General features: G+C 36.1%; 2 protein-coding genes across 2 annotated transcripts; both read right to left on the bottom strand.

Moving 5' to 3' along the window:
* Positions 1-489: 489 nt before the first annotated feature.
* On the bottom strand, positions 490-6,177 carry LOC125361737 (olfactory receptor 5D13-like). Its single transcript, XM_048360315.1, has 2 exons — positions 6,149-6,177; positions 490-1,432 (listed from the first exon to the last, which is right to left on the bottom strand). The coding sequence occupies exons 1-2, from the start codon at positions 6,175-6,177 to the stop codon at positions 490-492; spliced, it is 972 nt and encodes a 323-aa protein (XP_048216272.1).
* Positions 6,178-11,079: 4,902 nt separating this feature from the next.
* Positions 11,080-12,042, bottom strand: LOC125362520 (olfactory receptor 5D13-like). The gene has a single exon (XM_048361348.1). The coding sequence runs from the start codon at positions 12,040-12,042 to the stop codon at positions 11,080-11,082; it is 963 nt and encodes a 320-aa protein (XP_048217305.1).
* Between the last annotated feature and the right edge of the window lie 1,976 nt (positions 12,043-14,018).

Genomic DNA, 14,018 nt, shown 5'->3' with positions numbered 1-14,018 from the left:
CAGGTGTAGTAACCTATCAGCCAAGTGCATGTCCTTGCCTCTAGGGATTCAAGCAGGCCAATCACCTGGGTCGGGACTTTCCTTCTCCCACCAAGAAGACAAGAAGCCGGACCCTACCATCCACCATGGAAAGAAGGTGACACTAGTTGAACCTAAACACCTGGATTCGACTTGTTTCACTGGCTATTATGGTACTTTAATGATATCAATAATTCACACTTCTGTACATGACATGACCATTCTGGATGTTCAATTGTTCTGTCGTGAAGGAAACTGGGTAGAAATAGCAGAAACCTTTCAAATTATTGCTTGAAACTCCATATAAACGTTTAAAAATGCATTAGTGACACACAATCATATTATCATAAAGGATAATAAGATGTTGGGCATATGTTTCTAGAATGAAAGTGGTAGGATATTAAACACACTCAGATTGATTCACTTTGGAACCAGAGCACCGACAATCTATAATGTTCAATATTTTTAGAATCAACTTTTATGACTTCTTAATTGGGTCTTGATGAGCTTCCTGGCTGCCTGCTTCACATCTTTGTTCCTGAGGCTGTATATCAGAGGATTGAGCATGGGGATGACTACAGTGTAAAAGATAGAGGCTATTTTGACCATCAGCCATGAGCTTTTAGTGGTTGGAACACAGTAGAGGAAAAGAATCATGCCATGGAAAATAGTAATGGCAGTGAGGTGGGAAGCACATGTTGAGAAGGCTTTGTAGCGCCCCCCAGGGGAGGGCATTCTCATTACAGTGACAAAGATAAAAACATAGGAGGTAAAAACAATCACTAGACTGCTTATTTCATTGAATGTGGCAAAGGATGAAAGGATTATGTGACTAATGTGGGGATCTGAGCAGGACACAGCAGCAATGGCAGAATGCTCACACACAAAGTTGTTTATGACCTTTGTCCCACAAAAGTACAAGGTTAATACAAAATATACGAATATGAACGAACATACTAGACCCCAGGAGTACGATGCAGCCACCAAGAAAGCACACAGCTTTGGGGACATGGCCACTGTGTAAAGGAGAGGATTGCAAACGGCCACAAATCGGTCATAGGCCATGGCTGCCAACATAAAGGTTTCTGTTACCGCACAAGTACATAGAAAGAAAAACTGGGTGATGCAGCCTGCAAAGGAGATTCTTCGATCCTCCACAAGTAGGTTCTCCAGGAGCTTGGGCGTGATGATTGAAGAGTAAAAGAAATCCACAAAGGACAAGTGACTGAGGAAAAAGTACATGGGGGTGTGGAACTTGGGATTGAGCCTGATGATGGCGATCATGCCCAGGTTTCCCAGCACGCTGACAGTGTAGATGGTGAGGAAAACCAGGAAGAGTGGCACCTGGAGGTCTGGATATTCTGAGAAGCCCAGGAGGATGAAGGTCACCCCAGCAGTCTGATTTTGTGTGATCCTATGGACAAAACACAACAATTGCTGTAGTGAGATTAAAGCCTGCCTTTTTTATAGAGAAGGAAAGGAAAAAGTGAGAGAGTCCTGGACTCTGGGAAAGAGTATTGGTGAACAAACAAGCTCTTTGTGGCTACAAGTTAATTACTGAAACTAACTTAGCTTTTACAAAATGAATTGGCATTGTTTTGTTTTATTTACTGAAATCAAAACTAAAACTTGCCAAAGAGAAGAACAGAATATACTAGAGTATCCTCTATAGAATACATTATACTATATCTCAAAAATAAATTTACCTCTTTCTCTGTGATAGGAAATAAAACAATTTTTAAGAAAATCTTATATATGCTTAAATTACTTTTAAGTTTTACAAGGATAATTATGGTAAGACCTCTTACTGTTTTTCTTGTAGATAAATAACAATTTGAGGAGTAGGTAAGTTTATTTCTTACTCCATTCTTCTAGAGACTTTCAGGTGGCCTGACTGTTAAAAGAAAAGTATCAAGGCAAGTAGAGATGTGTCAAGGCACAGGTGGCCTAGCCACATAGACTGCTCAATGGCCAATGGCAGGAAGTTATACATGAATCCAGGTGTCTGATGTCAGAGCACAATGCTGCTTGCTAAAACACAATGCATTAGAATTTGACTTCATTGATCAATTCTAAATGACCTTGAGAGTGCATATTTTCAGATTGTAAGAGTAGCACTTGCCCTAAGTGTCCTACTAGAAATCCTACCATTGGTGAAAAAACAGCCCTCCATTTTCATGACTGACATTTGTGATTGAAACAAATATGGTCCTTCATGTACATGAAGGAACATGGAACCATGGATGTCAATAAAGTCTTTCATGGGCTGGGGATATAGCCTAGTGGCAAGAGTGCCTGCCTCGGATACACGAGGCCCTAGGTTCGATTCCCCAGCACCACATATACAGAAAACGGCCAGAAGCGGCGCTGTGGCTCAAGTGGCAGAGTGTTAGGCTAGCCTTGAGCGGGAAGAAGCCAGGGACAGTGCTCAGGCCCTGAGTCCAAGGCCCAGGACTGGCCAAAAGAAAAAAAAAAACAAAAAAAAACAAATAAAGTCTTTCATATATAGGAAACATGATCTTATTTCAGCTGAATTCAGACACTCCACCCACATCCATTGCTGGCTAGGTAAGAAGCTTATTCCCCTTTTATTGAAAGCAAATTTGGATAAAACTTTAATTGCTGATGCCTGTTGTTGGGATAGTAGGTTCACCTAAAAATGTTTCTCTATTGGGCTTTTTATTCCTTCCCTTGATTTTTATCGTTGAGTATGTAAACATAGAGAAATGATGGCAGCAAAAAGCAGGCAGTGTAGAGCAGGCTTGGAAGAGGTAAAGTAGCCACAATTTCTAAAGTGAAAGCAAGAACACTAATAATGAGAAGGCAGTTGAAAAGCTCCAGAGAAAGGACATGCCTGAAACCATGGGAGCAGCAATGATGGAGAAAATGAAGGCTTTGAATAGCTGAAGATCAGAAACTGTAGGCTCTGATTACTACAAGATTTAGAGAGAGTGTTAATGGTCTTGAATCTCAAACATCCTCAGAGTAAGAGCTGTGATATTTGTCACTGTCACTGTTGACAATTGCAGCACAGGAGGCTCATCTGAGAGCAATCACAATACAAGTTTCTGCCCACTGCTTATCCCAGGATTCACTGCAACTGAGAGCTGAAGAATCAAAGCAGACAAGTTCTGAGTCATCAGTGAGTGAGGCCATATGGGAAAACTCTAATCTAAGTGACTAGAATGAGAAGTTGAAGCTGAGAGCAATAATAGCATAGTATTTAATGCCTTGGAGCTTGAGATTCTGAGTTTATCCCCAATGCCTTTGGAACTCAATGGACTGGGATTACAGGTTCTTGAAGAATCTCTGCTCTTTTACTCAGTATTCCTATCTATGGAGAGTGACATGATTCTATACCTCTGATTTTTAATCTTAAGATTCTAGCTATGGAAACCGATGTTCATGAGAAGAGTCAATGTTACTATTTTCTTCAAGCTATATTTAGTTACAATTACTCACTGAAGCAGATACCTAAATTTCCTGGTTTCTTCACTGACATTATGATACCATTTAGATAGTATTTCAAAAAGCTTTAAATTTTCAACTTGTTTTAAATACTGTCTTTTAAAATGAATTCTATTTATTTTGCTCTTCAGAGTCTTTGCAACTTCTAGTAATTTGATGGTGAGCACATTCTAGAGGTGTTATGTGGGTAATACAGCAAACATTTTTATTCATGTTTAGCATATTTTGAATTTTTAAAGTTATTCCCTTTTGTTGCTGTTGTTTATTGGTGGTAGTGGGGTTCAAACTCAAGACAAATCCTTTGGTATATAGGGTGTCTAACATTTAAGCCAGACCCCATACCTTTCCTGTTGTTTTGTATTGTTTCATTTTGTTATTTTCCTTGGAATGGATTCCTTTTCGTTGAGCTGGCCTGGATCATAATTCTCCTCTTTATGTATTCTGTGGAGCTGGAAATATAGACACATACTAATGCAATTAGGTATTTACTGATTAAAATGGAATCCTGGAATTTTTTTTGATCAAGCTTCAGCCTGAGAATAATGAGAATAGTAAACATGAATTATAGACAACAGTGAACAATTATACATCGTTGTAACATTTCTATCAGCGCAATGATAAAAAAGTAAGGTAATAATGAATAATAAAGTAAAATCTCTACATTTGCAATAGGTATAGTTTCAGAAGATCTATAATTGAGTAACAGTAGCAACTCTCAAAATATTAGAAATTGAACATATTTTATTGGATTGAAGTTAGTAAATATATTTCACAGTATACATTTTAACTTTTACAATGATGAAAATTATTCTACTCTATATAGCTCACAAATTCTATGAACTTGAAAAATAAAATAATTTTCTCCATTTCAGGTGATATGTACATTATTTTCCTCTTGTTTAGTAACATCTGTTCCCTCTTTCACTCATTCCTTCCTTCCCATTAACACCCATGAGTTGTTTAGTTCACTTTCATCAGTGTCCAATGTAGTTGATGCTCCCCTCTGCTATATTATTATTATTATTATTATTACACACTTCCCACTCATTCTGTGTCCTCTTTTCTTTTTACTGTCTTTTGATATCTTGAGACCTGTTTAATTTGTTCTTTCTCTTTGCATTTTAGTTCTAACACCAGCATATCAGGGAGACCATATGCCATTTGTCTCTTTCTTGTTGGCTTGTCTCATTCAACATCTATCCTTAGCAACAGGAACTAAGGTATGACAAGGACACCTGCTCTTCCATGTTCACTGCTACCCTATTCACAATAGCCAAGATATGGAAGCAACTCAGTTGCCACACTACAGGTTAATGGATTTAAAAATGTGTTACATGTAATTTTAGAAAGGATAAAATAATACCATTCATTGGAAAATGGATGGAGCTAAAAATACAACATATTTTAAACCATTGTTTAAAACATGTTCTGCTTTTCTGGATTACATGCAAAGCTTTGCCAAAGATAGATGTCCAAGAAAATTATCTCAAACAGAAAGTCAAATCACATTCACAATTTCTAAGTCATAATGTTAATATGGAGGTAAGAGTGCTGATGGAATTAAGTTGAACTTCTTAGAACACACTTTTCATAGTGTGCACTTAAGGGAGAGAAAACATGGCCTGTTAAAAATAAATATGTGAGAATATAATTATGTAAATTTGAGCAGGTTCTGTGGTCATAAAAATGTGAAGTAAAATTCTTTGTTATTAGCCACAAAGGAAATGTCAATCTAAATACCAGCCCAACAAGCATCCAAAAATCAATAGTGGCATGGTCAATAGAACCCTTCATTCTCTGAGGTAAGAAATAAAATATCATAGTAAACACAAAGGAAATCAATATGTAAGCTTCCTTTCTATATTCCTACTAATGTAAATTACTCTAAGCTGAGATTGCTTGCTATATGCTGTAATAATTAGAATAGATAAAGATGGGAAATTCTTAGACAGTCTAGGTTATACAAACACTACCTTTAAAAATCCCAAAATTATTCAAGTTAATTTTCCAGATATCATTATGAAAAGAATCGTCCATAATAGTTTTAATGTTTTAGTTACAACTTCAAGGATTTTCTTACGTTTAATCAGTGATTAAACATAATGATTTAATCTTCTGCTTTCTGTCTGATTTCTGACAAGTGTATAATCTAGGTATTGAGTGTCCGTATCCTAATAGGGTCTTCTCTAGTGAGGATGGATTTCTCTACATAGAGCTCATATTCACACACTAATTTCCTCTCACACACTAAACTCAGGATTATGAGGCTTTACTGTGCCAACTTCTATGGTAAACATTCCTTGTTCCTTCTCTTTGTAGAGGTAAACATTAAACATTTTAACCACCATAATGAAAACTTCATTTTATTACTTACAAAACATACTTGTTACGCTCACTTAGCTGCTCAGATTACAGGAAATTTAAAGATGATAATTTTTATATCCCTATCTTCTGTAATTGCCACTTTGTTGTTGATACATAGTGAAAATTAAATGAAAAAACTATAATGAATTCAGGATTTAGCACCCCATGTTTCTTGGTAAACTTACTGTATTTAGAAGCTGTTTGGAAAATATAAATCTCCTTGATCCCTGATGAGATTGCAAGCGAATAAAATTCTTTTCATTAGAATTCAAATAACAGAAAAACAGAGTCAACTTACCGAAATACAGAGGCAGCTGAGTGATTCATCCACTGCAGTAGTCTTTGTTAAAAGTAGGAAACTCCAAAATTCCTCCTGCTTATTGTATAAATGAAAGAAATATTCAGAACCAGTATAATCCACAGTAGACGTCAACTATTTCATATATGTTTCCAGCCTACTAAGACAATTCAGAAAATCTAGGGAAAAGATTACATGTATGAGAAAGGAAATATTGGTATCAAACTTTGTCATAAATATATATCATCATGACCTTCAGGGACCAAAAAGCCTGGGGACTGAAAATTGTCTCAGGCATAGGTCTTGAGCAATTAGGTATACCACATGAGACATGAGAGAAGTGAGAGCGAGACATCAGGTGTGCCATGTCCCATGAGACTGCTTTGTTTTGCATAACTTTCCCATAGCCCTGAAGTATTTGGGTGATCAACTTCATTCATTAATCAAAATGATGAATATATAATTCTTTTCAAGGAGATGTAATTGTCCAAAAGGAAAAATGAGCTCTTAAAATAGTTTCTATAGAGTTGGGTGCCTTTGGCTTAAGCCTGTAATCCTAGCAACTCAAGAGGCTGAGGTCTGAGGACTGAGGTTCAAAGCTGGCCTAGGCAGGAAAGCCATAAATCTCTTATCTCTAATTAACTATCAGAAAACCAGCAAGGGCACTGTTGCTCACAGTATGAGAATGCTGGACTTGAGCAAAAAAGCTCAAAAGCATCACCCAAGCCCTTATTTCAAGCACCAGGACTGAAAAATAAAAGTACACACACACACACACACACACACACACATATATACACAAACACTCATATATACATATACATATGTACACACATACATATGTGTGTATACATGCATAAACATATATAGTATATGTACACTATAATTAATATATATTATACATATAGTACATATGTTATATAACATATATTATACATATAAATTTATATAAAGATATAACTAATAATTGTATTCAGATTGCATTTATTTTTCCAGTTTTATCACAGTATATGACTTTAATTTAAAACAATACATTACTCTGTATAGCACAATATATAAACTACATATAAACAATAATGTAAAACTATCTTACAATATTTATTTGTTACAATATTATTATTACAATATTATACAATATTGTTACAATATTATTTGTTCATATCTTAGAAAATAACTTACATTTTAAATATTTACTTTCTATTGAGAATTGGATATTATGATCTAGCACAACACTAGATCCACAAGAAATAAGCCCTAGTTAAGATTCTGTTTCTAGCCATCTTTATCACAGAGTTCAGAAGCATTTCTGTTTTTTCAGATGTGTCTGCTTCCCAGATATTATTAGCACCTGTGTAGGGCTGGCTGACCACCACATACTAGTGTAGGCCCAGAATAGTAACTGTTGCCATGGGTTTAGACAACTCAACAGTGAGTATCTTCTGAGTTTCTTGAAGGCCTAGTTAGAAAAACAAACCTGTGACTGCCCATACTGAATTGCTTTGGTGTAGTGTCATTGAGACACAGCATGAAATATAATTGATACGAATACACTATTTTCTGGAGAATGAAAATGATTATAAAATCTTATAGATAAATATTCAAATAAAATATAATTAATAGAAGCATACCTTCATCTGCACAAATATCAAACCTAAGATGATGAATATACACTTGCAAATTATGTTTCATGTACTTGTGCAATTACATAGGAAAGCTTTCCAAAAAGAACCATGAAAAAAATCAAACTTACCTGGATGCCAGTGACTCTTCTTATGTTAGTTCTTATTATTTTACCTCTTATTATGTTAGCTATTCAGGAGACTGAGATCTGAGAATGGCAATTTTTAGTAAGGCTGGACAGACAAAAGCCTCCAAATGCTAATCTCAGATCACTGAGCAAAAAAACTAGAAGTGGAGGCATAGCTCAAGTGCTACAGATCCTGGCATAATCACAAAGCCAAGGCTAGAGTGGCAACTTCAGGACATGTGTATTTGAAAAATCTAGAGGGGAATATATGTTTTTCATCTTTGTGAAGTCAAAACTGCCCAACAAAATGGCTCAGATTTCTTAATCCCAGCCACTAAGAAGACAGAGATTGAAAGAATTATAGTACAAGGCCTGTCAAAACAAAAAATGTAACAAGATCCCATTTCAGAAAGTTGGTCATAGAGAAAGGCCATAGAGAGAAAGGTCATAGAGAAAGATAGGAGGATGGCAGTCTGAAACCAAGACATGTAATTGTGTGGAGACCATATCTGAAGAAAATGAGTAGAGCACAAAACCTCTGGGTGTGTGCCTTGGTGGTAAACTTCTTGTCTAGCATATGCAAGGCCCTGAAGTACCTATGTAAATGTGTGGGGGAACCACACACACAAAACATGAAAAATATTTGAGGAAATGAACATGTTTAGGCAGATTAAGATGTATAAACATGTATAAACATCAGCTGGTACCCCATGAATATGTACTGTGTTTTGAGTTTTAATTTAACTTTTTATAGTAAATTTATCAGAAAAAAGAAAACTTATTTCTAGCATTTTAAAAAGTTTATGGTAAACCATTGGTTAGTCTTGCTACTTACATGACTAGTAAGAATGTGGATTGTTCAGAAAACTATAAGTTGTAAAGTACATGTAATTTAATTTAAACCTTTAGAGTTAAAATTCCATCTTGGGTACAAACAAGTAACATTTACTATTTTGGGTTTAAGCTCAAAGCTCTGACTATTTCTTCATGATTTCTGAGTAAGCTCTCATTCTCAGATGCAAAATCTGGCTGCAGAAAAAAAAAATGAGCTGTCATTAAAGAAAACTCCACTAAAAGAGAAACCACCATGGAGTGCTTGTTGTACACAGTTGTTGTATACAGTTGTCTCTGTTTATCAAAAACAAAAAAGAATGAGTTCAAAAAATTAAATGTTCTCATCAATGTGCCCTCATTACACCTATGTTATAAATGCATGGTTTCTTGGGAGATAGGAAACTCTCTTATCCCTTTATTTTGGACCTGATCACATGACTTATTCTGAATTATAAGATCATAGCACTTCTCTAAACAAACAGAAATTTGTGGCATGAATTTTATGCTTAGTATATTCAATTGTGACTTTGCTCCAAGGTAAGACTGGTATCCAAATATTCCAGTAAATACTAGGGAAATAATAGGTCTGCCAACTGGAGGTCTATTGATACATTGGGCCCAGTAATATAGCTCAGTATGTTCTATGAGTCTCACCATAGAAACTTCAAGCTCATTGACACAGGGATTCACTCTGTATAGTATATCACTGGAGATTTTAGGTTACTTACTTATTTTAATTAAATTTCTAATCTGTGTGTTATCACAATGTAAGTTTCACGACTGTTAAACTGTAATAAAAGGGGAACACAATGTAAAAATAATTCATCTCCTTCGCATTGTTTCTTACAAATACAAATAAATTTTCAATAATAAATTAGTGATACACAATGACATTTAGAGATGACGATAGGCTAGAGGCATAAACTTATAAAGTATATTCATTCCTTTTACAGGTGCATAAAGAAAAATGGGACTCCTAATATGAAAATAATTGTATTAACTTTAAATAATTGTACAAAGGGATTTGAATTCAACATGTCAATATATCTGTATGCATCTTCATGACAATTCAACCTGTCAATTAGTGCAAAGAAACTTGATCAGTGCCTGACCCCTTCCAACATTTTCTCAACCTGTCCCTCTCTCCCAAACAACCCATAACCTCAAGATATATGGTTCCATAATCACATGATTACACTGATGAAAATGAATTCACTTGCCTGCCCACACTTTCTTCATTTCACTATCTCTCCAAAAAAACAATCTACTTGCTGGGTTCCTGAGTCTTACACCTGTCATCCTAGGTAGTCAGGAGGGAGAGGTCTAAGTATAGTGGTTGGAAGTCAGACTGGACAGGAAAGTAAGTAAAACTTTTATCTCCAGTTGAAAACAACAATAAGCTAGAAATAGAGATGTGACTCAAGTAATAGAGCACAAACTTTGAGTGAAAAAGCAGAAGGACAGTGTCTTGACCTGGAATTCAAGCCCTAGAACTGGTGCCAAAACAAACAAACCAAAAACAAACCTAGCAAATCAAATTAAAAAACCAGTTCCATCATAAAAACATGTCTTAAATTCCTTACACTCTTTTGTTCTACTGTCAATTCCTTTTTAAATGCAGATACACCATCTGAATTCATCCCTTAAAATGGCAGGATTCACTCAATTTTACTTTTTTCATATTAACATGACTCTGTACATATATTCATGGATATTTATATTTAAGATATAATTTTCACATATGAGAGAAAATGCTTGCATTTTATCTATTTAGGTCTGACTTAAATCAGTGAATAAATATTTTCCAGATGTATCGATTTACTTGCAAATGATATTTCATCCTTCCTGATGGATTAATACAATTTATAAAACCACCCACTTATTTATGCATGTAAATACATATATAAACATTTTCACAGTGTTGGCTCATACATGGTCTTCCCAAAAGTAAATTAACCATGCTGGATTACAATCATTTAAAAGAAGAGTTTTATGACTTCCTTTATCTTTATTGTTACATGTGCACATACTTTCCAATGTAGAATAAACTACAAATAGTTTTGACATGGAAATTTTTTTGAATACTTCAAAATCGAGAAATTTGAAGTTATGAGTTTAATTTCTAGAGAACAAATTTTCAGGCCTCTTTAAAATCCAATACTTAGGAAGACTGAGTTGAATTTTTTATAAAAATAGCTGAATCAAAGACAGTTTGAATGGCCTGAACTGTCATAATAATATTTATAAATTAGGAGCTAGATTTTGTTGATACTAGAAGAAAGATACATGAGTACGCCAAGTGAAGGAATAGAAAATAATTTTGTATTGATTTGTAATTAGAGTGTCAGAGTTAATTCTTATGACATAATAGTTGGGAATTTATTAGCCTCCTGGTTGCCTGCTTCACGTCTTTGTTCCTGAGACTGTAAATCAGTGGATTAAGCATGGGGATGACCACGGTGTAAAAGATAGAGGCAATCTTCACCAGCAACCAAGAACTTTTGGTGGTAGGAACACAGTAGAGGAAAAGGATGGGACCATGGAAAACAGCAATGGCAGTGAGGTGGGAAGCACATGTTGAGAAGGCTTTGTATCTCCCTGCAGTGGAAGGCATTCTCATGACAGTGACAAAGATGAAAACATAGGAAGTGACAACAATCCCTAGGCTGCTTATTTCATTGAATATGGCAAAGATCACAATAGACAACTGACTTACATAAGGGTCAGAGCAGGCTACAGCAACAATGGCAGAATGCTCACACATAAAGTTGTTGATAACTTTTGTCCCACAGAAATTTAAAGTTAACAAAAAGTATATAAATACAAAAGACCACAGAATACCCCAAAAGTAGGATGCAGCCACCAGCAAAGCACACAGCTTTGGAGACATGGCCACTGTATAGAGGAGAGGGTTACAAACAGCCACAAATCGGTCATAGGCCATGGCTGCCAACATGCAGGTTTCTGTTACCACACAGATACATGCAAAGAAGAATTGACTGACACAGGCTGCAAAGGAGATGCTTCTGTCCTCCACAAGTAGGGTCTCCAGGAGCTTGGGAGTGACGGCAGAAGAGTAACAGAAATCCACAAAGGACAAGTGACTGAGGAAAAAGTACATGGGTGTGTGGAGCTTGGGACTGAGCCTGATGATGGTGATCATGCCCAGGTTTCCCAGCACACTGACAGTGTAGATGGTGAGGAAAACCAGGAAGAGTGGCACCTGGAGGTCCGGATATTCTGAGAATCCCAGGAGGATGAAGGTCACTGCAGCAGTCTGATTTTTTGTGATCCTATGGACAACATAAAACATTTGATCTAATGAGATCAAAACCAGTCACATTCATAGAGAAGAGAAAGGAAGAAATGAGACAGTATTGGATGCTTACCGTGCTAATTAACAGACTAGCTCCTTTGACTACATTAGGTAGTAGTTGACATTGACTGTCACAGTTTTTACAGAATGAGTGGCAACTCTTTGCTTTAGTTTCTGAAAGCCAAACCAAAATTGCACAACACAACTGAATATATTGCACTATAATCTACAGAATATACTGTACTCTATCTCCAGTAATAATCCTACCTCTCTCCCTTTTATAGGAGATAGTTGAGGAGAAAAACTATTGTTAGGGCATGCATGGTTACCTGCTGTTAAATCACTGTTTAATGTTAATCTTGACATTTATGACAAGAACCCCTTACTGTTTTTCCTTGTATATTAGCTACAGTTTTGAGGACAAGTTGAGTTTATTCTGTAATTCATGGTTTTAGAACCTTTCCTCATGGCCTGAAGGTAATAAGAAAAGAACTATAAAACCGAGCATAAACTGTTTATCCCTACACCAGCCTGGCCACATTTACCATTCCATAAACAATATAAAAAGCTATACTCTAATCACAGGAGTCTGATGTTAGAGCATAATTCTGGTTCTTGAGGCATTGTTCAGGCCACTACAGTAAGATCAATTGCCATAGTATTTGACTTATTTGATAAATTCCCCATGACTCAGAAATTGTTTATATTCAAACTGGAGGGGTAGCAATTCCCCTGGTTTCCCAGTAAAAATCCTATGATTGGTGGAAAAACTATCACTGGTTTTCATGGGACACAATTATGATTTGAACTAGACCTTGGTGTACTTCAGTTACTATGTCATGTTGGATGACAATACTGTCCTTATTATATATGAAGCAAGACCCTATTTCACCTAAATGTTGACATCCTTCCTACATTCCATTGATTACTACATCAGTAGCCTATTCAGCTTATGTTGACAACAAATTTGGTCAGATCTTTCCTTGCCTGATGCCTGTTGTGGTGACAATAGGTTCACTCAAAACTTATTTTTGATTAGCCTTTGCTCTCCTGATTTTGGTCTTTATCAGTAGTAGGAGAGGCTGCACATAGAATGATGGTTAGAAAAAGCAGGAAGTCTATAACCGCATTGGAAGAGGTAAACGAAGCCACCATTCTGGCAGTGTAAACAAGAGCGGTATTCATGAGAAGACAGTTGAAGAACTCCAGAGAAGGGCCATGGCTGAAACCATGGGAGTAGCAATAATGGAGACACGGAAGGCTGTTAATAGCTGAAGATGAGAAACTGCAGGTTCCGATTACTAGAAGACTTATGTAGAGAGGGAGCTTCTTTGTGTTAATGGTGTTGGATCTCAGACACCCTCAGAGTAAAAGCTGTGATATTTGTCACTGTTGGATTTGAGATGGCAGCACAAGAGGCTTATCTGAGAGCAATGACACTACAAGGTTCTGCCATTGCTGTTGGCTGCTTATTGCAAGATTCACTGATACTGAGAGATGAAGAATTAAAGCAGGCAAGTTCTGGGTTATTGGTAACTAGAGCCCATAAGAGGAGCCTCCAATCTAAGTGATAGAATCAGGAGGTGAAGTCGATAGCAATAATAGACTAGTATTCAATGTCTTTGAGTTTGAGATTCTGAGATAATTATCCCCAATGCCTTTGGAATACAAATTACTAGGATCGAAAGTTCTTGAAGAATATCTACTGTTTTACTCATTATTCCTATCTATGGAGAGTGACAGGATTGTAGACCTCTGATTAGCAGCTGTAAGATTCTCTACAACCATGGAAGCCCACCTTCATGTAAAGAATCACTTGTAACTACTTCCTTCATTCTATATTTATGAAAAAGTATTGTTTTGGAGGAGATACCTAAGTTTCCTAGATTCTTCACTGACATTATGATACCAGTTAGTTAGACCTTCCCAAAACTATAAGATGGTAACTTGTTTTAAATACTATTTTTAATTGG

This window comes from Perognathus longimembris, chromosome 13 (genome assembly GCF_023159225.1).
Source record: "Perognathus longimembris pacificus isolate PPM17 chromosome 13, ASM2315922v1, whole genome shotgun sequence".
Lineage (NCBI taxonomy): Eukaryota > Metazoa > Chordata > Mammalia > Rodentia > Heteromyidae > Perognathus > Perognathus longimembris.
Note: the sequence above shows the minus strand (reverse complement) of the source record. Positions and strands in the feature narration are given on the sequence as shown.

Bases quoted from the DNA above. Each gene is read 5' to 3' on its own strand.
- LOC125361737 (XM_048360315.1), bottom strand. From the start codon at position 6,177: ATGAATCACTCAGCTGCCTCTGTATTTCG. The intron at 1,433-6,148 runs GTAAGTTGACTC...TTTTGTCCATAG, and splicing joins TCAGCTGCCTCTGTATTTCG to GATCACACAAAATCAGACTG.
- LOC125362520 (XM_048361348.1), bottom strand. From the start codon at position 12,042: ATGTTTTATGTTGTCCATAGGATCACAAAAAATCAGACTGCTGCAGTG.